General features: G+C 44.1%; 1 protein-coding gene across 1 annotated transcript in view; it reads right to left on the bottom strand.

Moving 5' to 3' along the window:
* Nucleotides 1-27,579, bottom strand: part of LOC145354481 (VPS10 domain-containing receptor SorCS3-like) — a 1,074,210-nt gene extending 1,046,631 nt beyond the window's left edge. Inside the window, exon 1 of the mRNA XM_080205878.1 lies at nucleotides 27,138-27,579. Within this exon, the coding sequence (XP_080062004.1) occupies nucleotides 27,138-27,500 (363 nt within the window). The 5' untranslated portion in view covers nucleotides 27,501-27,579. The remainder of the gene's footprint in view (nucleotides 1-27,137) is intronic.
* Between the last annotated feature and the right edge of the window lie 266 nt (nucleotides 27,580-27,845).

Here is a 27,845-nt window from a genome sequence, read left to right on the forward strand (position 1 = left end):
AGGATGTTCTTAAGGGGGAGGGGGAGCAGCCAGAGGTCATATACAAATTCGTACATATAGTTAGGAAAGGGAAGAGGTCCCGAAGTGAGAATATGTAGAGTTAGGCAGAAGGCTAAAGTACAGGACCTCATAGGGAATAATTTCTGGACAACTGCCAGTGCCATGTGCTAGTGAGAGTAGGAAGAGGAAGATTAGGCAGATGAATGCGTGGCTTGAGAGCTGGTGCAGGGGGCAGGGATTTAGATTTGTGGATCACTGGGATCTCTTCTGGGGCAGGGGTGACCTGTTCGAGGGGGACGAGTTACATCTGAACTGGAGGGAGACTAACATCCTGGTGGGGAGATTTGCTTGAGCCACTAAGGAGGGTTTAAACTAGTTTAGCAGGTTGGGTGGGACCCAAAGTAGTTGGAAGACAGGATAGAAGGTTGAGGACAGCATGTAAACTAAAGAGAGCACATCAAATAGTAAAGGCAGTGTCACTAATCCTAGTGCTAGACAGGTCAGGCAAAAGCAGGGCAGAGAGTTAGGGAAGTCCAGATTAAACTGCATTTATTTCAATGCAAGAGGCCTGACAGGCAAGGCAAATGAATTCAGAGCATGGATGGGTACACAAGACTGGGATATTAGAGTTACTACTGAAACATGTCTAAGGGAAGGACAGGACTGGCAGTTCCGGGTACAGATGCTATAGGAAAGATAGAACAGGAGGTAAGAGAGGAGGGGGAATTGCATTTTTGATTGGGGAAAACATCATGACAGTACTGCGAGGAGAAATTTCTGAGGGTTCACCCACTGAATCTATATGGGTAGAACTGAGAAATAAGAACAGAGAGATCACTTTGATAGGATTGTACTATAGGCCCCCAAATAGTCAGCGGGGAATTGAGGAGCAAATATGTAAGGAAATTGCAGATAGCTCCAAGAAATATAGGGTGGTAATAGTAGGGGACTTTAACTTTCCCAACATTGACTGGGGCAGCCATCGTATTAAGTGCTTGGATGGAGAAAAATTTGTTCAGTGTATTCAGGAGGAATTTCTAATTCAGTATGTGGATGGCCCGACTAGAGAGGGGGCAAAACTTGACCTTGTCTTGGGAAATAAGGAAGGGCAGATGACAGAAGTGTTAGTGAGGGATCACTTTGGCACCAGTGACTATAATTCCATTAGTTTTTCAAATAGAGATGGAGAATGATAGGTCTGGTCCAAAAATTAAAATTCTAAATTGGGGCAAGGCCAATTTTGATGGTATTAGACAGGAACATTCAAAAGTTGATTGGGGTGTTGGCAGGCAAAGGGATAGCTGGTAAGTGAGAGGCTTTTAAAAGTATGTTAACCAGGATTCAGGGTAAGCACCTTCCTCTTAGGGTGAAGGGCAAGGCTTGTAGAAATAGGGAACCCTGAATGACTCAAGATATTGAGGCCCTGATCAAAAAGAAGGCGGCGGCATATAACATGAATAAGCAGCTGGGATCAAGTGAATCCTTTGAAGATTATAGAGGGTGTAGGAGTAGAGTTAAGAGAGAAATCAGGAGGACAGAAAGGGAACATGAGATTTCTTTGGCAGATAAGGCAAAGGACAATCCAAAAAGCTTCTATAAATGCATAAGGGGCAAAAAAAAAGTGACTAGGGAGAGAGCAGGGCCTCTTAAGGACCAACAAGGTCACCTATGTGCAGATCCACAAGAGATGGGTGAGATCCTAAAGAAATATTTTCCTCAGTATTTACTGTTGAGCAAGACACGGGTGTTAGGGAACTTAGGGAAGTAAATAGTGATGTCTAGAGGTGTGTACATGTTACAGAGAAGGAGGTGCTGGAAGTCTTAAAGTGCATCAAGGTAGATAAATTTCTGGGACATGATGAAGTGTATCCTAGGATGTTGTGGGAGGCTAGGGAGGAAATTGTGGGTCCCCTAGCAGAGATATATGAATGATCAACAGCCACAGGTGAGGTGCCTGAAGATTGGAGGGTAGCAAATGTTGTTCCTTTGTTCCAGGGGAAAGCCTGGGAACTACAGGCCGGTGAGCCTAACGTCTGTAGTGGGTAAGTGGTTAGAAGGTATTCTGAGAGACAGGATGTACAGGTATTTAAAGAGGCAAGGACTTATTAGGGACAGTCAGCAAAGTTTAATGAGTGGAAAATCATGTCTCATGAATTTGGTTGAGTTTTTTGAAGGTAGATGAGAGCAGAGCAGTCGATATGTTCTACGTGGACTTTAGCAAGGTCTTTGACAAGGTACCACATGTTAGGTTGTTGCATAAGGTTAAATCTCATGGGATCCAGGGAGAAGTAGCTAAATGGATAAAAATTGGTTTGACAATAAAGAAAAAAAGAGCGTGGTGTAGAGGGACGTTTTCCAAACTGGATGCCCATTACCAGTGGTGTATCTCAGGGCTTGGTGCTGGGTCCACTGTGGCTTGTCATTTATATTAATGATTTGGACGAGAATTTAGGAGGCATGGTTAGTAAGTTTGCAGATGACACCAGGATTGGTGGCATAGTCGACAGTGAAAAAGGTTATCTGGGATTGCAACTGGGTCTTGATCAATTGGGCCAGTGGGCTGATGAATGGCAGATGGAGTTTAATTCAGATAAGTGTGAGGTGATGCATTTTGATAGATTGAACCAGGACTTATTCATTTAATGGTATGACATTGGAGGAGTTATAGAAAAAAAAGAGATCTAGGTGTACAGGTTCATGACTCCATGAAAGTGGACTCACAGGTGGATGGGATTGAAAAGAAAGGTATTCAGCAGGCTTGGTTTCATTGGTAGAACATTGAATATAGGAACTGGGACGTCTTATTGAAGTTGTACAAGACATTGGTAAGGCTACATTTGGAATACTGTGAAGAGTTATGGCCACTCCATTATAGAAAGGATATCATTAAACAAGAAAGAGTGCAGAAAAGATTCATTAGGATGCTAACAGGACTTGATGGTTATAAGGCGAGGCTGGATAGACTGGGACTTTCTTCCCTGGAGCATTGGAGGCTTAAGGGTGATCTTAAAGAGGTCTATAAAATAACGAGGGGCATGGATAATCAACAGATTTTCCCAAAGGCAGGGGAGTCTAAAACTAGAGGCGTTGGTTCAAAGTTAGAGTGGAGAGGTACAAAAGCGTCCAGAAAGGCATTTTTTTCACTCAGAGGTAGTAGTAGAGGTAGGTACAAGTTTGTCTTTTAAAAAGCATTTAGACAGTTACATGGGTTAGATGGGTATAGAGGGATATGGGCAAAGTGCAGGCAACTGGGACTAGCTTAGTGGTAAAAAAAAGGGCGGTATGGACAAGTTGAGCCAAAAGGGTCTGTTTCCATGCTGTAAACCCCCATGACTTTAACTGACTTCATAATCCCAGTAAATCTCTTCTGTACCCGCTCCAAGACTTAGACATCCTTCCTCAAGGGGGAGGCTGAGAATCGTCCACAATATTCCAGCTGAGGTCCAACTGGAGATTTTGCAAAAAGGTTCAGCATGAATTCTTTGATTTTATATTGAATGCCCTTATTTACGAAACCAAGTATCCCATTTGATCTGCATAGACTTGGAGGGGTGAAGGGCCAGTTCTTGTGTCGTACTTTCCTTTGTATACAGTTTCTCAGTGGCCTTGTCACTTTCAAAGATTGGTGGATGTGCAACCCCAGGTTACAGGTTCTTGTAACAGAGTATCGTTTCGAACATACAGCCTCTTCATCGTGGTTTTTGAAAAAAAAGTGTACTCATTCATGAGATGCAAGTCTCACTGGCTAGCCCAACATTCATTGTCCATGCCCAATGTTTTCTCACAAACTGTATCACTTCATTCATTAAACTTTATCTGCCATGTAACTCCTAATTTATCCAAGGTGTTTGTCATGAGGACCAAGATAAGAAAACATGGAATTACATGCAAAATATTGGACTTTAAGTAAAGCCTGAGGTTTTTTTTTAAATGGCCACAAGCCACATCCTTTCCTGCAGCGTGTCAGGTAGACAACATTGGCCGAGTTGCAAAGTATGTACCGTGTACCTAGTGGATGGTGTTCTCACGTGAAATGATGGCATCCATGTCAATGATCCGGCACGTCTTGCAGAGATTGCTGTGGCAGGGTTGTGTGGTGTTGTGGTCACTGTTCTCCTGAAGGCTGGGTAGTTTGCTGTGCAGAATGGTCTGTTTGAGGTTGTGTGGTTGTTTGAAGGCAAGAAGTGGGGTGTGGGGATGGCCTTGGTGAGATGTTCATCTTCATCAATGACATGTTGAAGACTCCATGGAAGATGTTGTAGCTTCTCCGCTCTGGTGAAGAACTGGATGACGAAGGGTACTCTGTCTGCTGTGTTCCGTGTTTGTCTTCTGAGGAGGTCAGTGCAGTTTTTTGTTGTGGCACATTGGAACTGTCGATTGATGAGTCAAGTGCCATATTCTGTTCTTATGAAGGCATCTTTCAGTGTCTGGAGATGTCTGTTGCGATCCTCCTCATTTGAGCAGATCCTACGTATATGGAGGGCTTGTCCATAGGCGATGGTTTCTTTAACATGTTTAGAGTGGAAGCTGGAGAAATGGAGCATAGTGAAGTTATCTGTGGGGTTGTGGTACAGTGAAGTGCTGAGGCGACTGTCCTTGATGGAGATGCGTGTGTCTAAGAATGCAACCGATTCCAGAGAGTAGTCCACGGTGAGTCTGATGGTGGGATGGAACTTGTTGATGTCACCATGTAGCTGCTTCACCGTGAGTCTAAAGGAAGAAGATGTCATCGATATATCTAGCATCAGTTGAAGGTCCTGTGTGGTGAAGAAGTCTTGTTCAAACCTGTACATGAAGATGTTGGCATATTGAGGTGCGAATTTTGTCCCCATGGCTGTTCCGTGTGTCTGGATGAAGAACTGGTTGTTGAAAGTGAAGACATTGTGGTCCAGGGTGAAGCAGGTGAGTTGTAAAATTGCATCTGGAGATTATCAGTTGTCGACATTGAGCGCTGAGGCAGTTGCAGCAATGCCATCGTCGTGGGGGATGCTGGTGTAGAGTGTCGAGACATCCATTGAGACGAGAAATGGTCCTGGTTCAACTGCTTCGTGTGCTGAGTTTCTGTAGAAAGTCTGTTCTACTTCTAAAAGCATCCAGAGACTGATTACCAACTCCAGCAAAGACAAAGGGACATAATGACCATGTTATCTCAAAAATCCTGGGTGTAATGCCGAGACAGAATAGTGGATTCGAGTTTCCAATTGGAATATACAAAGCAGAGGTTAAAAGCTAGCTGAGGTGCCCCAAAGTGTCTGTTGTCTGCCTGTGTGTGCAGTGAGGATAAGCGGCTGGAAGTTTTCCACAATAAAGATTTGTGATACAGTAACAGAAGCAGTGTCCCTGCAAAAATAGTCAGGTATATCTCGGGGCTATCTCAGGCTGTGGAAATCAACCAGGCAGCAAAAGGATCACAGCTGGAAAGAGAACTGGAGTTTCTCTACCAAACCACGTAACACTGAAATTGAAAAATCAACTGTTCACTTGCAGATATCAACTCCATTACATCTTCAAACTGACTATCCGCCTACCTAAGTCAACTCTACTGGAATCAAACCATGACGGCTGCACATTTCATTGTCTATTCTCACAAGTTAAGGACTATTCCAGGTACCTGTTTATTTATATTTGTTTACTCTTGGATTCAATTCTACTTCTACTCTAATTATACATATATTTACCATTTTTCCTGTTACCTTTTTAAGTAGTTAATGAAGTCATTCCAAATTTAACTCAAGAAAGCCTGGTTAATTTGGCTCCTGTTTGAACATAAATATGGGATCTGGAAAAGGTACCTGAAGGAAAGGGAACCTAGTTAAATTAAACCTTGTTGCTACCAGCGGAGGGTGGATTGAACGAAGTCATAGAGCCAATCATCTCTCTTCACCCGGGTTAGTGACAATTTTGGGGTCTCCCAGCCGGACAGAGACAAATGGGTGACACTGTAGCACTGTGTATGGTACAGTGGTTAGCACTGCTGCCTCACAGTGCCAGAGGCCCAGGTACAATTTCAGCCTTTGGTGACTGTGTGGAGTTTGCAGAGTCTCCTCCTGTCCACATGGGTTTCCTCCGGGTGCTCTGGTTTCATCTCAAAATCCAAAGATGTGTAGGTGAGGTGGATTGGCCATTCTAAATTGCCCCTTAGTATCCTGAAATGTGTAGGTTAGGGGGAGAAGTGGGGTAAAAATTTGGCGTTACTGGGATAGAGCAGAGAGGTTGGGTCTGGATAAGATGCTCTGTCTGAGGATTGGTACAGACTCGATGGGCGGATTGGCCTCCTTTTGTACTGTAGGATTTCTATGATTCTACAAAAATCAAGGAGTCTTATGCAGATTAACAACTTTTGAGGAACCTCACTTTGGGTGGATCATAACGTTATGTCCTCCTGTAACCTATCATACTCACTATTTATGATGTTGTCACATTATGTATCATCCTTAAATTTCAAACTTGTATTCCCTTTACTTGATGCAGCTTAATTACATGTAAAAAAGAAAAATAATGGTCCCTACCAGGCAGAAACATCCCCAAATGCTTGGTGGCACAGTAGCACAGTCGTCAGCACTGCTGCCACACTGCACCAGAGACCTTGTTTTGACTCCCGGCCTTGGGTCTCTGTCTGGGTGGAGTTCGCATGATCTCCCCATGTCTGTGTAGGTTTCCTCCCACAGTCCAAAGATATGCAGGTTAGGTGAACTGGCCATGCTAAATTACCCCTTAATGTCAGGGTGACTAGCTAGAATAATTACACAGGGTTATGGGGATAGGGCCTGAGCGGGATTGTGGTCGATATAGACTCAATGGACCAAATGGCCTCCTTCCACACTGTAGGATTCTATGATCCTCAGATAACACCAACCCTTGGAGAACCCCACTGCATATTCCTGTCCAGTCAGAAAGCTCTTGTTCACCAATTACTCCCTGGATCCCATCCCTTTGCCAATTTTCTACCCACATCACAACTGTCCCAATAATGCTATAAGCTTCAATCTGTGTGTTCTGAGTTACTTCACCAAATGCAGTTTGAAAATTTATGTATACACTGCATCTACTACACTACCTTACTAACCCTCTTTGTTACTTAACACAATCAGGTTAGTCAGACACAACTTGTTGGATAGAAACCTAGACTGGTTGTCCCTTATTAAATAATCTTTCTCCAAGTGGGAATTAATTCTGTCCTTGGTAACAGCTTTTAGTAGCATTCCTATCGTTGGCATTAGCGTGCAGTTACTGAAATTGATCATTCTCCAATTTTTTGAATAGAGGGTTAACATTTACAATCACAGAATAGAATCAAAGAATCCCTACAGTGCAGAAAGAGACCACTCTGCCCATCAAGCCTACACTGAGAACAACCCCACCCAGGCCCTCTCCCCATTCTTCCTGCCAATGTCCCTGATACCTAGAGGCAATTTAGCACAGCCAATCAGCCTAAGACGTACATCTTTGGAGTGTGGGAGGAAACTGGAGCACCCAGAGGAAACCCACGCAGACATGGGGAGAATGTACAAACGCCACACAGACAGAGACCCGATGCCAGATTCGAGCTGGGGTCCTTGGCGCTATGAAGCAGCAGTGCTAACTTCTGCACCATTGTACTGCCCAGGCTCTCCTAAGGAACATCCTAATATCCCAAGAGGATTCAAAGATTGAGTTCACAGATTCTGCTACATTCAACAATCTTCCCCATGTGGATCAGGTTATTGGTGGATTTATATTTGCTAATTTGATACCCCGTTTCTGACTATTTTAATCCCATCCAATATCTTTACTCCTCCTCTACTTCAATATTAATTTAATTTTAATTTATTTTGTGAAGACAGATGTAAAATACTCAGAATACTTCAGTCTTGCCCTTTGCACCTACAAGGAGATATCCTTTTCTGACCTTAATCAGCCTCATCTTTTCTTTAATTATCTTGTTAAGTGCTTCCAAAAGATGATCAGATTTCCTTTGGATGTTAGAGAGGGGGAGGAATTTTATTCTTCATATCACACTCTTTTTTGGTTTGGGAATTCTCGGTGCCAGCTCTGGAATGGAAAAAAAAGTGTTCCAGTTCCCAGAACTATTATCCATCATCGTAATGAGCATTGGAGAAAATAAACTTAGAAATGCAACTCATGCCAGGCAAGTACTGAATGTGGCGAACAATGTTACAATACAGAGAATCTGCTAAAAGAAATCATCTGGTAAATTAGCCATCCCACTGCGACAATCATGATATTTTCAAAACTATTATTATTTTAATGGTGTTATGTCTCGAAAGTGAAAAGCACGGATGTTGGATGTTTATGTAACTCCAGAGCCTCTGCCCGAGGTGAAGTAACCTGCAGTGAAGCTGTGTGAACCACGACAAGCAGTACAAATCAGTGTCCTGTACGCAATGAGGCTTTCGGCCTGCTGTGAGTGGCTGTGTTTGTGCGGGGGGGGGGGGGCGGGGGGGAGGGAGGGTGGTTGGAAAGAGGACAAGTCAAGGCACAAGAACACTTTGTGCTCCAAAGCATTCAGCATTTTGCATGTGTTCTTCTGCAGTCATTACCAATAACACTAAGGACAAGAATAGTGTGTGTGTGTTTGGAATCCCGGCCAGGCCAATGTTTGAATGCTCCTTCTGCGCACTTGTGAAAGTCAATCTTTCTAAGATGACAGCGGTGCGGTTCCCAGCCAATGAGACCTGCAAAGAATCTTTACAACCCGAGGAATTCAAAATAAGAGGGCAATGGCACTTGCCCCCGTTCACACTGCAGTGCTGCACGCAGCGTCAGACCCAATTCTGCTGGAATATAAATGACAGTGATAGTCCTGACAGCACAATCCTCACGCTCCAGGCACTACTTGTAAAGTACCCCTAGCCCAACAGAAAACCTTTCATGCTCCCTAGCACTCGCCCCACGTATTCAAGCCAGCGATGCACTTTTTCCATATTTTTGCAAACTTCCCCCCATCCAGGAGAGAAGATCTAAAGCCAAAGCAAAGGAGGAGAGAAAAAGTCCAAAACTCAATCTCCTGTAACTTTATAAAAATCAGAAAAGGCTGGGAACATGCATCATTCAGCCTCTGGGGAGAGAATAGACAGGCCTTCGTTCTATGCCTGGCTTATAACTTGAACCTGTCTGTTTTCTCCACTGATGCTGAATGATCCGCATTTTCTGGTTTGCTTTCACACTTCGAGCACATCCAGTTTTTTTAAACATCGCCCTGTCGCTCAGTTGTGTCGCACTCAAATTGCTGTCAGAAGGTTGTGGGTACAAGTTCCGCTCCAGTGAACCAAGCGCAAAATCCAGGCTGACACTCGAATTGTGGTACCTAGGGTTGTGCTACACTACCGGTTTTTCAGATTTCACATGAACTGAGGTCCCTTTCGCCCTCTCAGGTGTTTCGAACACCCTGTGCACTTCTGACTGCGTAGCTAAATTCTGCTCCAACTCCATTTTCGAGTTTGCTGATGGCACCACCGTAGTGGGTCGGATCTCAAAAGAATGATGAGATTGAGTACAGGAAAGAGGTAGAGAATCGGGTGAACTGGTGAAATGACAATAATCCCTCCCTCAATGGCAGTAAAATGACGGAGATAGTCATCGACTTCAGGAAAGGTAGTGGAGAACATGCCTCCTGTCTACATCAACGGAGGTGAGGTAGAAATGATCTAGAACTTCAAGTTTCTAGGTGTTCAGATCACCACCAATCTGTCCTAGTCCATCCACGCTGATGCTATAGTTAAGAAAGCCCACCTCTACTTTCTTAGAAGGCTAAGGAAATTCGACATGTCTGCTATGACTCTCACCATTTTTTACAGATGCACCACAGCAAGCATCCTTTCCAGGTTTATTACAGCCTGCTCTGACCAAGGCTACAAGAAGCTACAAAGGGCTGTAAAGAAAGCCCAATCCATCACACAAACCAGCCTCCCACTCAGTGACACTGTCTACACTTCCCGCTGCCTCAGAAAGGCAGCCAGCATAATTAAGGACTCCGGACATTCTCTCTTTCACTTCCTTCCATCAGAAAAAAAGATACAAAAGTCCGAGGTCACGTACCAGTCGACACAAGAACAGCTTCTTCCCGGCTGCTGTCAAACTTTTGAATGGACCCACCACATATTAAGCTGATCTTTCTCTTCACCCTAGCTATTAGTGTAACATGCTATTCTGCACCCTCTTTTCCATCTCTCCTGTGTACTCTATGAACGGTATGTTTTGTCTGTATAGCATACAAGAAATAATACTTTCATTGTATGTTAATACATGTGACAATAATAAATCAAAAGACGCTATTTCAAAAAGGTGCACAGGAACTCACCCCCCTTCAGCCCCATCTCAGGTGTTCTGACCAATATTTAATTCACAACAAACATTATTAAAACAGATTCTCTGGTCTTTAGTACTTTACTATTTTTGGGAGTTTTTTGTATGCAAATTGGTTGTTGCATTATGATAGTGACTATATTTCACCTGTCCTGCATTGGCTGTAAAGCACTTTGGGTCATCCTGAGAACATTAAATGGTCCAACGTGGACAGAAGCCATTCAATCTGTTACCACATTATAAATACCAACCTTTTCTTTGTCAAGGGACGGTAAGAGGTTCAGAGCTTGTTTCCTCTCTCTGGTGAGCACAGAGGGCACAATGGAAAGGAGGGAGGCATTGCCCTAGTGGTATTATCGCTAGATTATTAATCTGGAAGCTCAACTAAGGTTCTGAAGACCCAAGTTCGAATCTTGCCACATCAGATAGTGGAATTTGAATTCGATTAAAAAATATCTGGAATTAAGAATCTACTAATGACCATGAAACCCATTATCGGAAAAAGCCATTTGGTTCAATAATGTCCAATAGGGAAGGAAAGCTGCCGTCCTTACCCAGTCTGGCTTATATGTGACTCCAGAGCCACAGCAATGTGGTTGACTCTCAACTGCCCTCAGGCAACTAGGGATGGGCAATAAACGTTGGCCAGCCAGAGACCCCCATGTCCCACGAATGAATAAAAAAAAAATTGACACATGACAGATATTCTCAGAGTGAACGATGCTGTCTTTGGAACGTGTGTACTTACAACTTTCAACCTGTAAATTGCACACACCCCTCCTCGCAGTTTCACTTCTCTCCCCTTCCCAATGTCATTTAACCTGGAGAAGCACGAGCCATGGAATTCCACTCTTGGTCAGCTGGAGGATGCTTCAAAGCAAGGAAGCAGCAATAATAGTTATTCATAAAATAAAAACCAGGCTGCAAGATGAAGTAATGGATTTGGACAGATAAACAAGAGGTCAACAAAATGCTATGTTGCTTTTAAACTTGCATATTACACATCACCATTCTTTGCCCAATGGTGATTATCCAACAAACCACGGCAAAATGCTGTGATTTATACTCCAGCCCAGGCAAGGAGATAGGCCTAGGTCTACCCAAGGCCAGAGCTGGGATTGAGCCCTGAGCTGTTGGTACTAATCTGATCCAAATACTAACCATCTAAACTATAAAACCGCTTTGATAATTCATGTTCAAACATGGAGAGCAATAGATTGCATTGAATACATTTGCAGTCTCCAGTTCAGATGGTAGATGTTCCTTTCCATCCAATTCATTCAATTTGTCTTGCCAGCAGAGTGGGAAATTTTCAGATCTGTACCATGGCAGTAAGTAGCCTGCAGCTACTGTAACACGGAGAACATTACAGTCTAGCTTGGAGCTTAGAAAAATGTCTCATGTCTTTTTTATTCATTTGTGGGACATGGGCATTGCTGGCTGGCCAGCATTTATTGCCTCCCTAGTTGTCTGAGGGCAGTTGAGGCTTTGTGTAGCTCTGGAGTCACATGTGGGCCAGACCTGGTAAGGATGGCAGATTTCCTTCTGTTATGGAACCAGATGGGTTTTTCTGACAATTGTTTCATGGTCATCTGTTGATTCTTAATTCCAGATTTTTTTTATTGAATTCAAATTCCACCAGCTGCCATAGTGGGATTTGAACCCAGGTCCCCAGAACATTAGTTGAGTTTCCAGATTAATAGCTTAGCGATAATACCACCAGGCCACCATCTCCCCGGCATGTGAAGTGATCTCATGGAAACATGGAGGCTTCTGAAGAAGTTGAATGAGATAGACACTGGCTGGGAAAATTTAAAAAATAGGGGCAGAGTCTCAGGTTGGGTCAATATGAGAATGGCACAGTGGTTAGCACTGCTGCCGCATAGCGCCAGGGACCTGGGTTCAATTCCCGACTTGGGTCTCTGCCAGTGCGGAGTCTGCACATTCTCTCCGTGTCTGCGCGAGTTTCCTCCGGGTGCTCCCGTCTCTTCCCACAGTCTGAAAGATGTGCTGGTTAGGTGCATTGGCCATGCTAAATTCTCCTTCAGTGCATTCGAACAGGTGCTGGAGTGTGGTGACTGGGGGATTTTCACAGTAACTTCATTGCAGTATTAATGTAAGCTTACTTGTGGCACTAATAAATAAACTTACACTTAATATCCTGGAACACCCTCCCTAACAGTACTGTGGATGTACCTAAACATGATGTGGAGGTATGCACAGTAAGAAGCCTCACAATATCAAGTTAAAGTCCTGTTGTGAGACTTCTTACTGTGCTCTTGCGCTACCAAATAAACCTATTGGACTTGGTGTTATGAGACTTCTTACTGTGGTGTACCTAAACCACATGGGCTGCAGTGTTCATGAAAGCCACCATTTTCTCAAGGACAATTACGGATGGCCAATGAATGCTGGCCTAGCCAGTGATGCCAGTATCCCATGAAAGAATATTTTAAAAGTTGACCATTCAGGACTGAGTTGAGGAGACATTTCTTCACTCAAGAGGGTTGAAATTTTTTGATTTCTCTTCCTCAAAGGCTGTGGATGCTTCATTTTTGAGCAGAGATAGACTAGTCCTTTGTCTCTTAGGAAACCAAGGGATCTGGGGAGCAAGCAGGAATGCTGAGTTGAAACCCAAGATGAGCGATGATCACACAGAATGGTGAAGCAAGCTCAACTGGTTTACCCCTGCTCCTATTTATGTTCATGCTCAATGATTTTCAGCAGAGGTCTGGCGGGCATAGTAATTAGCACTGCTACCTCACTGCATCAGCGACCTGGGTTCGATTCCAGCTTTGGGTCACTGTCTGGGTGGAGTTTGCATGTCTCCTCATGTCTGCGTGGGTTTCCTCCAGGTGCTCCAGTTTCCTCCCACACTCTGAAGATGTGCGGGTTAGATGGATTGGCCGTGCTAAATTGCCTCTTAGTGTCCAAAAACATGTAGGTTAGGGAGATCAGCAAGATAAATACATGGGGTTACCTGGATAGGACCTGGGTAAGAGGATCTGTAAGACTGCGTGCAATGGCCTCTCTTTGTACTGTAGGGATTCTATGATTCTATGAAGTCACTGGATAACAACGTAGAACAGCCTGGCCACTTCCATTCCCTAATTTACAGAAGTAAGGTCTGTTTTAGGCCCCTTTCCACTCACCTGTGCCAAGATCAACAAAGTCAGCACAGACTAGACATTCAACCAACGATCTTCATTCGGTTATTCATGGATAACTTACATTTGAGCCATTAGGAGGTGTCTGATTAGTCTTTTAATAATACGAATGGCAACAGAAATTTGCTGCAACACCTCTTTCACAATTATTGGATTTGAGAACGAGAAATGAAGTGGATAGAATATAAAACCGGTAATAATAGAAAATAAAAGAGGCTTTGTTTGTTGAGGTGTGAAGTTGATCAGTTACATCAACAATTTGTTGAGCAAGATGGTATTTGGTATTTCTGGAATATACTCCCTCACCTACTTCTGGTCTGGTTGCTTTCTAAGCCTGAGGTACTAATTACAATGCTAAATTAACAAAGGTACTTCTAGATTCTTGGAGCTGGAATAGCATCATGTCCCTCATTGTACATAGCTGAATATTGGGGCTCAAGGAATCAAGGGAAGTTGGGGAGGGAGGGGGCGAAATCACGATATTGAATTTGATGATCAGCCACAATCAAAATGAATGGAGAGGCAATGGCTTGGTGGTATTATTGTTGGACTATTAATCCAGAAAGTCAACTAATGTTCCAGGGACTCAGTTTCGAATCCCACCATGGCAGGTGGGGGATTAGGAACCTAAACCTATCTGGTTCACTAATACCCTTTAGGGAAGGAAATCTGCCATCCTTACCTCGTGTGACCTACATGTGAATCCAGAGCCACAGCAATGTGGTTGACTCTCAAATGCCCTCTGAAATGGCCAAGCAAGCCACTCAGTTCAAGGACAACGAGGAATGGGTAATAAATGTTGGCCAGCCAGCATCACCCATGTCCCATGAACGAATAACTACAAAATATATAAAAAAAAGAGTGGCAGAGCAGGATCAAAGGGCTGAATAGCATACATTTGCTTCCATTTTCTATGCTCCTATATACACAACATAGAATTTAGAACACAGGTATAGGCCATTCAGCCCAACAAGTCTATGTTCCACACAAGCCTCCACCCAACCGACATATTTGTCCATCTCTTTCTCCCTCATGTACTTAATTCTCCTTAAATGTATCAATGCTATTCATCTCCACTGCTGTGTGGTAGCACGTTCCACATTCTCTGGTTGAAGAAGTTTATTTGCAATGACAACTGGAAGAAATAGCATACTGTGAACGGGCAACCACAGAGAGAAGAGCAACACTATCAACTTTTATGCTATTGAACCTTCCTTTAAACATAATAAGATTGCATTAAGAAACAATCATAGTGCATTTCCCCCAATGAAGTGGTATCCTCAAAAGACACAGAAAGGATGGAAGTTGCTACAGATTATTGCACAGAAAGACTCCAAATGGCTACAACATACTCAGCAAGCTGGAGCTACAATGCAAAGCATTAAAACAGCTGAAGCTCCTTTTAAACAGGATTCGCTCTGTTCATCTTGGGTGATGGCAATTCATGTACATTGGCGTCGAAAACATTTGACTGAAATGCAAATGAATGCACAGCAGCCCATTTCTAACCAGTGATCATAAGTACTTGGGTCCACGCACATCATCTCAGGGAATTAAGCAGGTATTTTGTGTTCTGAAGAATTCCGTGGGAACAGTGGCATGATTTGACAGCCACCACCTCCCTCCTAAGCTTAGACTGTACAGTGGTTGTGCTGCAGACAGAATGCAATGTTCTAGACTCCCACGGCAATCTGACATGCCAAGTCTTTCTTTTGAGGAAATCCATGTTAACAGCTAACAATGCTCTTTGTAGAACTTGTGAACGAAAGTCAGATGGGTTGGGAAGAAAGGGAAAGATTAAATTACAATCTCTTTCACTAATGCATACTATGCTACCAAATCACAGTTTTCCTCTCCTTATGTTGGAGGGCAATTGAGATACCTGGAACAAAACTTTGTAGTAAAATACACATACATATATATTAAAACAAAATTGTTCAGTAATGTGTGCACATTTGTTAAAGCTATTTCATTCCCTGGGGTATTCAATTATTTGGTGTTTGATTATGTGTTTGATCAGTTTTGTGCAACTATTAACAGTCCTGTCTTCAGTGTACTGTTAGTCAAACCTAGGTGTAGTTACTGAGAAATATAATTTAAACTGAAAGCAAGCAGATGGAAGCTTCTGGCTGCAATCATTTTAAAAGCACTGTAAATAAAATTTCTGTTTAGGCATAGGTGTTGGTCTCATCTCTGCATGTCTCCAGGCCATAAACTTCAACACTTCAATCTCACCTAAATTTCATTATATTTACCGCTTCCTGCATCCCCTTCTCCCACTTCTTCTTGACATCTTTTCATCTGTACATAATCCTTCAGTTGAGAGAACGATTATGTCACCTTCTGCGCAGTGGGTAGTCTTTCCCAATGTTTGTGTGGAAATGGAATAGGAATTAGTTACACTCCACCAGACACTCAAAACCCCTCTGGAGGACAGAATAACCTCCTGCCCTGTTAGTTTCTACTATCTCAAAATGTGTGAAGATGTTTCTGAGATGAAAGATCAAAAGCTGTGATAACTTGTCCCACAACAATGACTGCAAAACATGATAATTAAATACACCCCCCTGGCATACAGGCAGGGAGTTTAAAAAGGGGTTTTTCAAAGCCAGAAGCAGAGAGAAATCAACAATGTTATCTGGAACAGAACTGCTGAAAAAGCAATGAGGAATATCCCTCTCTCTGTCAGAATATTTCTCTCACTCTCTCAATGAAGTTAATAGTAAGTGGTAGCAAAGTGCAGTACCTGAACTTCAATCAACTCTAGGATGTTAAAGGAAGCCACCTCACCTCAAATGGCTTCAACAAACTTCTGGTGGCACTGTGGTTAGCACTGCCGCCTCACAGTGCCAGGGACCTGGGTTCAATTCCAGCCTCGGGTCACTGTGTGGACTTTGTACATTCTCCCCGTGTCTGTGTGGGCTTTCTCTGGTTTCTTCCCACTCTCCAAAGATGTGTGGGTTAAATTGATTAGCCATGCTAAATTGTCCCTTAGTGTCAGGGGGATTAGCTAGTGTAAATGCATGGGGTTATGGGCATAGGACCGGGGTGGGGTTGTTGTCAGTGCAGGCTCGATGGGACAAATGGCCTCCTTCCACACTGGAAGAAATCTAGGATTCTAAACAAGCATAAATTGCATATTCTTTTAACTTTTATTTGGACTGTAACTAACTTGATTCCTGATTTCTTTTCATATGAGTTTATTAACTAATCAACTTACTCTTTCTTTGACTCAAGAAAACCTGATTTGATTGACTCTTTATTAACAAATAAATACATTTGGATTGGAAGGCGCATTCACAGGGAAAATAAATTAAGAACTTTTCTGTGACTGACTAGGTGGGTGCTGAAATAAAGAAGAGGCAGTCCGCTCCTTCTCAACCTATTGCAACAATCAACATAGTCTTAATCGAAGAGCTCAGGGAGTGATCATAGTGCAATTATGGGCAATTCTAAAGTTAAAGTTTATTTATTAGTGTCACAAGTAGGCTTACATTCACACTGCAATGAAGTTACTGTGAAAATCCCCTAGTCGCCACACTTAGCGCGTGTTCGAGTACATTCAGGAGAATTTAGCATAGCCAATGCACCTAACCAGCAAGTCTTTCAGAATGTGGGGGGAGACCGGAGCACCTGGAGGAAACCTATGCAGACATGGGGAGAATGTGCAGACTTTGCAGAGACAGTGACCCAAGCTAGGAATTGAACCTGGATCCCTGGCACTGTGAGGTAGCAATGTTAACCACTGTGCCAACAATTCTGTCCAGAAGTGGCATCCCATTTGGAACCTTTCTACTCATAGAACATTACAGTGCAGTACAGGCCCTTTGGCCCTTGATGTTGCGCCGACCTGTGAAACCAATCTAAAGCCCATCTAACTTACACTGTTCCAATATCATTCTTATGTTTATCCAATGACCATTTAAATGCCCTTAATGTTGGCGAATCCACGCTCTTACTACTCTCTGAGTAAAGAATCTACCTCTGACATCTGTCCTATATCTATCACCCCTCAATTTAAAGCTACGTCCCCTCATGCTAGCAATCTCCATCTGAGGATGGAGATGGCTAGCGCAATCATAGCCATCGTATTGATATACTCTACCACTTAACCACTCTACAAACCTAAATCATTAGATTAATCTCTTCTAAGAAAGAGCATATTAATTAGCACTAAGTAAGGAATTAAAATTGTATTCGAGATAACAGATGGAACTTAAATATTTGGAATAAAGTGCATGGTACGAGATAACATAAGAGCTAGAAACCAGTGAGTAGGCGGAAAGGAGTTTGATCCAACAAGAGATAGAGGTTTACAGCACAAAAGAAGCCTGTTAGCCCATTGTGTCTGTACCAATCATGAAGCACCTATCTATTCTCATCCCATTTTCCAGCACTTGATCCGTAGCCTTGTCTGCTATGGCACTTCAAAAGCTTATCTAAATGCTTCTAATATGTATTGAGGGCTTCAGCCTCTACCACCCTTTCAGGCAATGAGTTCCAGATTCCCACCACCGTCTGGGTGAGAAGGTTTTTCCACATCCCCTCTAAACCTCCTGTCCCTTACAGTTACAGAAAATGTTAAGAACTTCAGACCATAAACCATGGGAGCAGAATTACGCCATTTGGCCCATCAATCATGGCCAATAAGCTTCTTAACCCCATTTGCCCATCTTGTCCCCACAATCTTTGATCCCCTTACCAATCAAGAATCTATCTATCTCTGTCTCAAATATTCTCAATGAACTGGCCTCCGCAGCTTTCTCTGGCAATGAATTCCACAGATTCACTGCCCTCTGGATGAAGAAATTCCTCCTTATCTCGGTTCTAAAGGGTTGTCCCTTTACTCTAAAGCTGTGCCTTCGGATCCTAGTCTCTCCAACTGGGGAAACATCGTCTCCACGCCCACTCTATTCAGCATTTCAGCGTTCTGTGAATTTCAGTGATATTTCTCCCCCCTCATCCTTCCAAACTCCATCGAGTACAGACCCAGAGTCTTTAAACACTCATCATAGTCAAGCTTTTTATTAGTGGGATCATTCATCAAACATGTAATCAAAATAGAATTTCATTTCTCTAATTGGCGGATCCAATGAAGTTGGACTTGATGGTTTGAGTTATAAGGAGAGGCAGGATAGACTGGGACTTTTTTTCTCAGATAGCTCAGATAGTGCACTAGAAAGCTTTAGATTGGCTAGGAGGGAGTTGAAGAGTGAGTTGAGAAGGGCTAAAAGAGGACATGAGAAGAATTTGGCTGATAGGATTAAGGAGAATCCTAAGGCGTTCTATAGGTATGTCAAGAACAGAAGGTTGGTCAGGGCAAGATTAGGGCCAGTTACAGACAGCAGGGGGAAGTTGTGTGTGGAACCGGAGGAGATTGGAGAAGTATTGAACCAATATTTCTCTTCGGTGTTCACGCAGGGGGACATGAATATAGCTGAGGAGGACATTGGGTTGCAGGGGTGTAAAATAGACAGTATTACGGTTGATAAAGGGGATGTGCTGGAAATTCTTGAGGGGCTGAAAATAGATAAGTCCCCTGGTCCGGATGGGATCTACCCTAGGATTCTCTGGGAGGCTAGAGAGGTGATTGAAGAGCCTCTGGCTCAGATCTTCAGGTCGTCATTGGTCTCTGGTGTAGTCCCGGAGGATTGGAGGATAGCGAATGTTGTCCCATTGTTTAAGAAGGGGAACAGAGACTTTGCCGGGAATTATAGACCGGTGAGTCTCACTTCTGTTGTGGGCAAGGTTTTAGAAAAAATTATTAGGGATAGGATTTATAGTTATTTGGAGTGTAATGAATTGATTAGAAATAGTCAGCATGGTTTTGTAGCGGGTAGGTCGTGCCTTACTAACCTTAGAGTTTTTTGAGAAGGTGACCAAAGAGGTGGATGGGGGCAAGGCAGTTGACGTGGTATACATGGATTTTAGTAAGGCGTTCGATAAGGTTCACCATGGTAGGCTTCTGCAGAAAATGCAGATGTATGGGATTGTGGGTAATCTAGGAAGTTGGATCAGGAATTGGCTATCAGATAGGAGACAGAGGGTGGTGGTGGATGGTAAATATTCATCATGGAGTACAGTTACGAGTGGTGTGCCTCAGGGATCTGTTTTGGGGCCACTGTTGTTTGTAATTTTTATTAATGATCTGGATGAGGGTATAGTTGGGTGGATTAGTAAATTTGCTGATGACACCAAAGTTGGAGGTGTGGTAGATTGTGAGGAAGGGTGTCATAGTCTGCAGGGAGACTTAGATAGGTTGCAGAGCTGGGCCGAGAGGTGGCGGATGGAATTTAATGCGGAGAAGTGTGAGGTAATTCACTTTGGTAGGAACAACAGATGTGTCGAGTATAGGGCTAACGGGAGGACTTTGAATAGTGTGGATGAACAGAGGGATCTAGGTGTGTGTGTACATAGATCCCTGAAAGTTGGGAATCAAGTAGATAAGGTTGTTAAGAAGGCGTACGGTGTCTTGGCGTTTATTGGTAGGGGGATTGAATTTAGGAGTCGCAGTGTAATGTTGCAACTGTACACTACTCTAGTGCGGCCGCACTTGGAGTACTGTGTGCAGTTCTGGTCCCCGCATTACAAGAAGGATGTGGAGGCGTTGGAGAGGGTGCAGAGGAGGTTTACTAGGATGTTGCCTGGTATGGTGGGGAGGTCCTATGAGGAGAGACTGAGGGATTTAGGGTTGTTTTCGTTGGAAAGAAGGCGGCTAAGAGGGGATCTTATTGAAACATATAAGATGATTAGAGGTTTAGATAGGGTGGATAGTGATAGCCTTTTTCCTCAGATGGAGAAAGCTAGCACGAGGGGGCATGGCTTTAAATTAAGGGGGGGTAGCTACAGGACGGATGTCAGGGGTAGGTTCTTTACCCAGCGGGTGGTGAGGGATTGGAATGCCCTGCCTGCTGCAGTTGTAAATGCGTCTAGTTTGGGGGCGTTTAAGAGATCTCTGGATAGGTTTATGGACGAAAAGGGATTGGTATAGGCTAGTGGGTCATTGTTTTTGTAACTGGTCGGCGCAACATCGTGGGCCGAAGGGCCTGTTCTGCGCTGTAATGTTCTATGTTCTATGTTCTATGTTCTATGGGAAGCCTAGGGGTGACCTTATAGAGGTCAATAAAATAACGAGGGGCATGGTTCAGCTAGATAATCAACATCTTCTTCCAAAGGTAGGGGAGGCTAAAACTAGAGGGCATAGGTTTAAGATGAGAGGGGAGAGATACAAAAGAATCCAGAGGTATTATTTCACACAGAGTGTAGTGAGTGTCTGGAACAAGCTACCAGAGGTACAATTTTGTATTTTAAAAAACATTTAGACAATTACATGGATAAGATGGGTATAGAGAGATATGGGCCAAACATGGGCAATTGAGACTAGGTTAGGAGTTAAAAAAGGGACAACATGGAGAAGTTGGGCTGAAGGGCCTGTTTCCATGCTGTAAACCTCTATGACACTATGATAACTTAGCCAGTAATGGTTGTCTTCACAAGAAGTAAAATGGTGAAATTTTAAACAAACCAATCAGGGTTTTTTTCAACTGTGCAAACTGCCCATCTTTGACAAATTACTCCTTGCTCCCCGTAGTGAGCAGTTTGCATCAGCAGATAGCATAGCGAAAGGATGTTCATGCTTGACTACAATTGACAATATAGTAATTAGGCGAATTGCATTTATCTACACTTGTCTCTTGACAAATTCCTCTACTGATGCTTCGACTACTGTTTCAATGACATAACATCATTACTTACTTTGAAAATGTACAACATGCCTCAGCATTAATGGATGAGATGGGCATTTATTCTGGAGTTTTAGCACAGCACAGATTGCTAAATCTGTTATTTGTGCTTAAATCAAGAAGAAAAAAAAAAGAACCATCACCCTTCATCATCGCTGGGGATGAGGAGACACACATGGTCCTCTTTTAAGCATCAAATTTGATTTTCTCTTCCTGTATGTGGTTGTTTTTGATCTCACAGCAGCAGCTTTGAAACAGGGCAATGAATCTATGTCCTCATGGATAGCTGGAATATAATGCAACAGTATTCAATTCATGCCACATAATGTTGCTGGTGGATTCAAATACACATTAGCCATACCTAATGGCAAAAATCAATTACAGTAACAGTCGTGCTGTGTATGAATATGCCAACTGGAATAACACATTAAAACAGCTATTGCTTTCACAAGACAAGGACCATGTTGAACTTCCTTCATGTGCAAGTGATAGAAGGCAGTGTTTTGATCAAAGTTCATCGACCTGAAACATTAACAACCTGTTTCTCCTTCCTTTTTCTCTCTACAGAGAATGCTGAGACCTGAGTATTTCCAATATTTTCTGCTTTTATTCCAGGGGTTGGCAACTCTAAAGCCAATTGATTTTAAAAACAAGGGAAAATGCTAAAAGATCTCAGCAGGTCTGGCAGCATCTGTGGAGAAAGAACCAGAGTTAACATTTCCAGTCGGTGTGACTGCTTCAGAGAAAGAGTCAGAAGAAGAAGTAGAAGCATAGAACCCTACAGTGCAGGAGGCCATTCGGCCCATTGAGTCTGCACCGACCACATCTCACCCAGGCCCTATCCCCATAACTACATGCATTTACCCTAGTTAGTGCTCCTGACACTAAGGAGCAATTTAACATGGCCAATCCACCTAACCTGCACATCTTTGGACTGTGGGAAGAAACCAGAGCACCCGGAGGAAATCCACGCAGACATGGGGAGAATGTGCAAACTCCGCACAGACAACGACCCAAGCTGGGATCAAACCCAAATCCCTGCTGCTGTGAGGCAGCAGTGCCACCATCATACTATCTCTTGTCTCTCCAAAGATGCCAAACCTTCAGAGATTTTCCAGTGCTTTTGGTTTTTACCTTAGATTTCCAGCATCTGCAGTATGGTGTTTTTATGATATTGATTGAGGCTGTGATGATTAATTGTGCAGCAGAGAAGGGGGAAAAGGCAACAAAAGCAATCAGGTCTCCCCAAAAATCGGGAGTGGAGGAAGTATTGATTGATGTTAATGCCATAATCGCCTTGTGATTGTGTCTGGGGAAGAGAACTGGGCCATAGGATGCATACGTGTCTCTTTGCAAGTCACCATAGTCACACATGACCATAGGCTGCTCTCCCCTTTGAGGGGGTAAGCTGACTGGTGGGGATTTTAACTTGAGGATCACCACACCTTAGGCACCGCGGTGACACAATGATTAGCACTGCTGCCTCACAGTGTCTGGGACCCAGGTTCAATTCCAGCATCTGTGTGGAGCTTGCATGTTCTCCCTGTGTCTGTGAGGGCTTCCTCTGGGTGTTCTGGTTTCCTCTCTCTGTGTGGGTTAGGTTGACTGGCAGTGCTGAATTGTCAGGGGGAAATAGCATGGTAAGTGTGGGCATTAGAGGGATGGGCCTGGTTGGGATTATTATTGGTGCATGGTCAATGGGGCAAATGGTCTCTTTCTGCACTATAGGGATTCTATGATTACTAACCAGCCGTCACTCATGTTGTAGCAGCACTTTCACTGATACCAAGAATCAGTTCCATTGATCTGTGTGGATTTCTTGGTTAACCATGGGAGGGAATTTTTTTCTGCATATCCACCCTCATTCCTATTCTGCACGCACCAGCTTTTTATTGGCTATTCTTGATCCAAGCAATTAGTGTTTTATTTCAATGAATTGTATTTTATGGCTCTCGGTAGACACTGGGCGCGCAACGCGAAAATTGCCAAAGGCAATTAGGCAGAAATGTGTGTTTGTATGTGTGAAAAAAAAACACGTGGCTTACTTTTTCTTATTTTAAATTACCACATTGCAAGTGATAAGTTCACCCAGTAAAGATCTTCCTCCCCCCCCAAAAAAAAACACAGCTCTCTCTCTCACCCCGGTGCAATTCTGAAGGAATGAGACCTGGCCGGGAGAGCAGAACCGGTTCTGTTATTTGGACTAACTGGGGGAACCTGCCGCTGCAGAATATCCCTTCAGTCAATCCCAGCAACCTCACACAATGCTGTCCAATGTTAATTCTCCAGCCTGACTGTTATTCCCACCCTCAGTCGGAAAGTTAGACAGACAAAGAAACGAGTTATTGTTCGCGATGTTTTAAAAAGAGGAACATTGTCTGGACAGTCATTTCTGCTGTTGGCCCGCCACTGAAATACATGGACAGAATGTTCAGAGGAAATATATGTCTCAATATATTAAACAAGTAATTATGAAGACAAAAGGGAGGTCTCGAACAACAGTGCGGGTTAAATTGTGCTTTTTTTTGAAGGAAAATGGCAAAAATATCTAAGCCACATTGCATCTAGTTAAACAACCAATTCTAAAACAAGACTGCCCCTTTCTGTCAATCCTAACACATTATCCCTTAGCAGTGCAGCCACCACACGATCCTCCCAAAGCTGGAATATTATTTCTGTGAAGTTTAAATCCAGTGGACTCAATCTCCAATTAGTTTGCTGCTATTAAACTGAACTCAATCTGGTCAGAAAGCCAGCAGCAGCCTGGCTTGTTCTGAGTGTCAGCTAAGAGAAACCTCCCCCCCAACTCATTAGGAAACGGTTCCCAATCGATGTTTAAGTTAAAAATCGCCGACACGTCCCTTTCATTTCTGTTTCTGGGACCCGGGATCTACAGCGACAATTGAGCTTGCGGATACAACGCAGGGTGCCACACCATCCTTAATGTCACATCTGTGGAGAGAGAGAGAGAGCATTTGCTACCCGCCCACCTTGCCCAGTGAGTGGAGAAACGCAACCGAGTGGCACAACTTTGCTTCGGCATCATCTCCGGGTTTTGAACCGTTCTCATAGTTCCTGCAGCCTCGAGAATTGTGCCCAATAGCGAAACTAGTTCAGTGCAACCTCCTAGCAATACATCCAACGCACATTTCTCGCCCCCCCCCCCCCCCTCCCAAACTTAACTTGGCCCGCCTCTATTCCTGTAACTGGTGGCTTTTTGTAGATTTCCCCCCCCAACAGGCCACACTTGATACTGTGCCCCCACCTCCCTGCATGCAGAGGAACTAACCCGCCTTCCAGACCGCGAACCCACCCAGAGAGACAGTCCACTCAAGGGTTTGTCAAGTCATTCAGAAGATGGTCACGTTTGCCTTTACTTGCTTAGAACACACAGAGGGGCGGCGGAAAACCTGATTTCAATCTATCAAAGATTTCTAAACCGGACGCGCGACTGGTGCGGAGATGTCGGGGTCAATCCCAGATTATAAATAACACCGAGACATCTTTCCAAAAGGTTGCAAAATGTAATTTTTTTTAAAAAAAAACATACTTAGTTCCGATATATCCCGAGGTAGCAGCATTACATGAACGAGCCTTTAGTATATAGTGTTGATGTTAGACTTGATTAAAAGTTAGAGCTTGTGGAATAAAGGGAACAGAAGCGACAGGGATACAGCATTGGCTGAGTGATAGGAACCGGGAGTGGTAGTTCCCCCCCTGGACTGGAGGAAGGTGGTTCCCAGTGGAATTTCCCACGGGGGTTATGGGGATGCCGGCTCTTCCCGACACTATATTAATGACCTAATATTGCACAAGGGTCAATTTCAATATTTACCGACGATACGAAACCGTGAGGAAGACGGTGTGGGACATCGAAAGGACACGGGCAAGTTGGCGGACGAAATCTAATGCAGAGAAGTGGGAAGTGATCTATTTGCATGGGAAGAACTGAGAGAGACAATATAAAATAAAATGTGGCAATTCTAAAAGGGGTGGGGAAACAGAGGGGTCTGGGTGTGTATATATATATATATATATGCATAAATCATTGCAGGTGGCAGGACAGATTGAGAGAGTGGTTAATAAACCCGGGCTTTATTCATAGGGGTAAAATCAAGGCAGTAATGGGGGTAACCCCCTGTAAAATACAGTTTTAGTTTCAAAATCTTTAGTTTCCAAAGATGTGCCGTGCTAAATTGCCCCTTAGTGTCAAGGGGAACGGCAGGGTAAATATGTGGGGTTACAGGGAAAGAGCTGGGTAGGATTGTGGTCGGTGCAAACTCAATGGGCCGAATGGCCTCCTGCACTGTAGGAATTCTGTGATTCTATGGAGTACCGTGTCCCGTGCGGGGCGCCGCGCTGTCGAAAGCTTGTGAAAGCATTGGGAATCATGCCTACACCCTCTCTAATGAGGAAGCACAGTCATGTGGATAGATGGGAGAAGTTGGGAGTGTTTTCCCTGGGGAAGAGAACGTTGAGAGGAGATCCAATAGAAGCGTTCAGGGGTCTGGGAGAGAGAGCAGATAGGGGGAAATCTGTCACCATTGCTGGAAGGATCTAGAACCAGAGGGTGGATGATCGATGAAAACACAAGGAAAAACTTTTCTTAAACAAAAACACAGCGATTGTTTAGGATCTGGAATGCATTGCCCGAGGAAGCAGAATCAAGGTAGATTTTCTAATGGGAATTATACATAAGGGACATCGTGCAAGGCTGTGAGGGAAAGATAGAGGGAGTGCACTCGGTGACTTACTCCCTCAGAGGGCCAGCACAAGCCGAATGGCCTCTTTCTGTACTAAAGCCATTCTATGATGCCAATAATGTCTATAAACTGGTTTTGATATAGAAGTGAGATTATATTATAAATATATTAAACTTGGATTAAAAAACACCATAAAATAGAGGGGGGCCCTTAAAATCTGTCCACCTGCCCAAGAAAAGGCGCACGGATTTGGGGAGGAGAAAATGCTTGTAAATTTGGGGGGTGGGGACGAGGAACAGCCGCGACACCCACCTTCCTCTCTCTCTGGTAAATTATTATATACAATATCACAATATTACAGTACAAATGCACCTCCTGGTTAACTATGGAGCAGTGAGGCGAATAGAGCGCCGTGTGTCATCCAGCATTAGACTCAGAGTCACAGTGGGTGATCACAGGGACACGTGTTTCCAAACCAGTTGTGGAAAGATTTTGCAACCTTCCCACTCAGGCTGATACCTACCCCCACCCCACCCCACCCCACCCCACCCCACTATCCCATCCCCAACTTTCCATTGAAAAGAGGGGCTCCGGAACTAACTTAGCCTCTCATCAGGCTAATGCCCACCCCACCATTTTCCATTGAAAAGAGACACATCGGAACTCACTGGCCTCTCATCAACCTTTCACTTACCCCCTCATTCACCTCAGCAATCATTCCCCCCTCCTCCTGTCTTATTTGAGTTTTGACTCCACGTGGAACTAGTGGGGAGGGGGTTCGAACCCACTTAGGGTCAGAGGCACTGAGGTCAAGTGTGAATTTATCCTGTTGGAAAAGACTTCAGGCCACAAGACATGATTTAGGTTCATTGTGGAGGTTTCGGGCTACAGTTAAAAAAAAGCAAAAGTCATTCTATTCCCCCTTTGTCTCTTTCATTCCCATTCAAGCCACAACCTACTCACAAAACAATCCCTTGCTTCCAATTGAGTTGCCCATTTTAAACCTACAGTGTTCACAGAGTTCGAGTATACAAAAGGTGGAGTTCAAAAACACAGCGCTTAGAAATCATTTCAAAATTTAAAAAAAAACTTATCAAATGTTGAAACTCGGCATGTCCACTCAACAATTCAAACACTTCTCCAGAGAGAATAGATGCCACCCGGATAGGAATGAAGGAGTCTGGAGTAAGATGGATTGAGAGAAAGGTTATGAAGCTTACGCTGCTGTTGTGGCCAGACCAGTGGACCATGGCTTGATTGTGCGCGGAATCCCCGCTCAGTGCGAATGTGGTGCTGGTCAGCTTCACCGGCTCCGGCCGGGGCTTGCCGCCGACATGGCCGGAGAGAGGGGCGCCCGGCCCGGGAAGGGAGCCCTCCTCCTCCAGTAGCGCCCGCCGCCACCGGCTCGCCCAACCTTCCGCCCCTCGGCGCAGGTACGCCGCTCCTCGCTGCCTGGTGGGGAGACGGGCGCAGTTTAAGTCCGCCGAAGCGAAGCAGCCGAGGGCGGCCAGCAGAGTCCAGTATCTCCATGGCCCGCAGTAAGAGCCCGGGGATGATAGAGTGGCAGCAGCCTGGAGAACCATCCTTCAAATACACACACACCAAATATAAAACCCCAACAAAACTAGGAGAGAGAGAGAACTTCAGCAGTCTGCCTGCCACCACTCAACTCCTGGGAAGTTGTGTGACTGTGAGAGAGGCTTTTTTGGTTATTACAAAAAAAGAGTTCTTCTTACTGACACTGTTCACGTTCCAGGGTTTGATCAACTGCGCGCCAATGGGAAAAGAGAGAGGGGGTGGGCTGGGGAGGAAGGAGCTTGTTAATGAACTGACTAAGGAATGATGCTTCCTCCCTCCCATCCAGCAGCAGCAGCCAGGGTACCACACTCTGCAACCATCTATCAACCCTTCAAACCCGCCTGCCACAC

This window comes from Carcharhinus amblyrhynchos, chromosome 17 (assembly GCF_965287045.1).
Source record: "Carcharhinus amblyrhynchos chromosome 17, sCarAmb.v2.hapA, whole genome shotgun sequence".
NCBI lineage: Eukaryota > Metazoa > Chordata > Chondrichthyes > Carcharhiniformes > Carcharhinidae > Carcharhinus > Carcharhinus amblyrhynchos.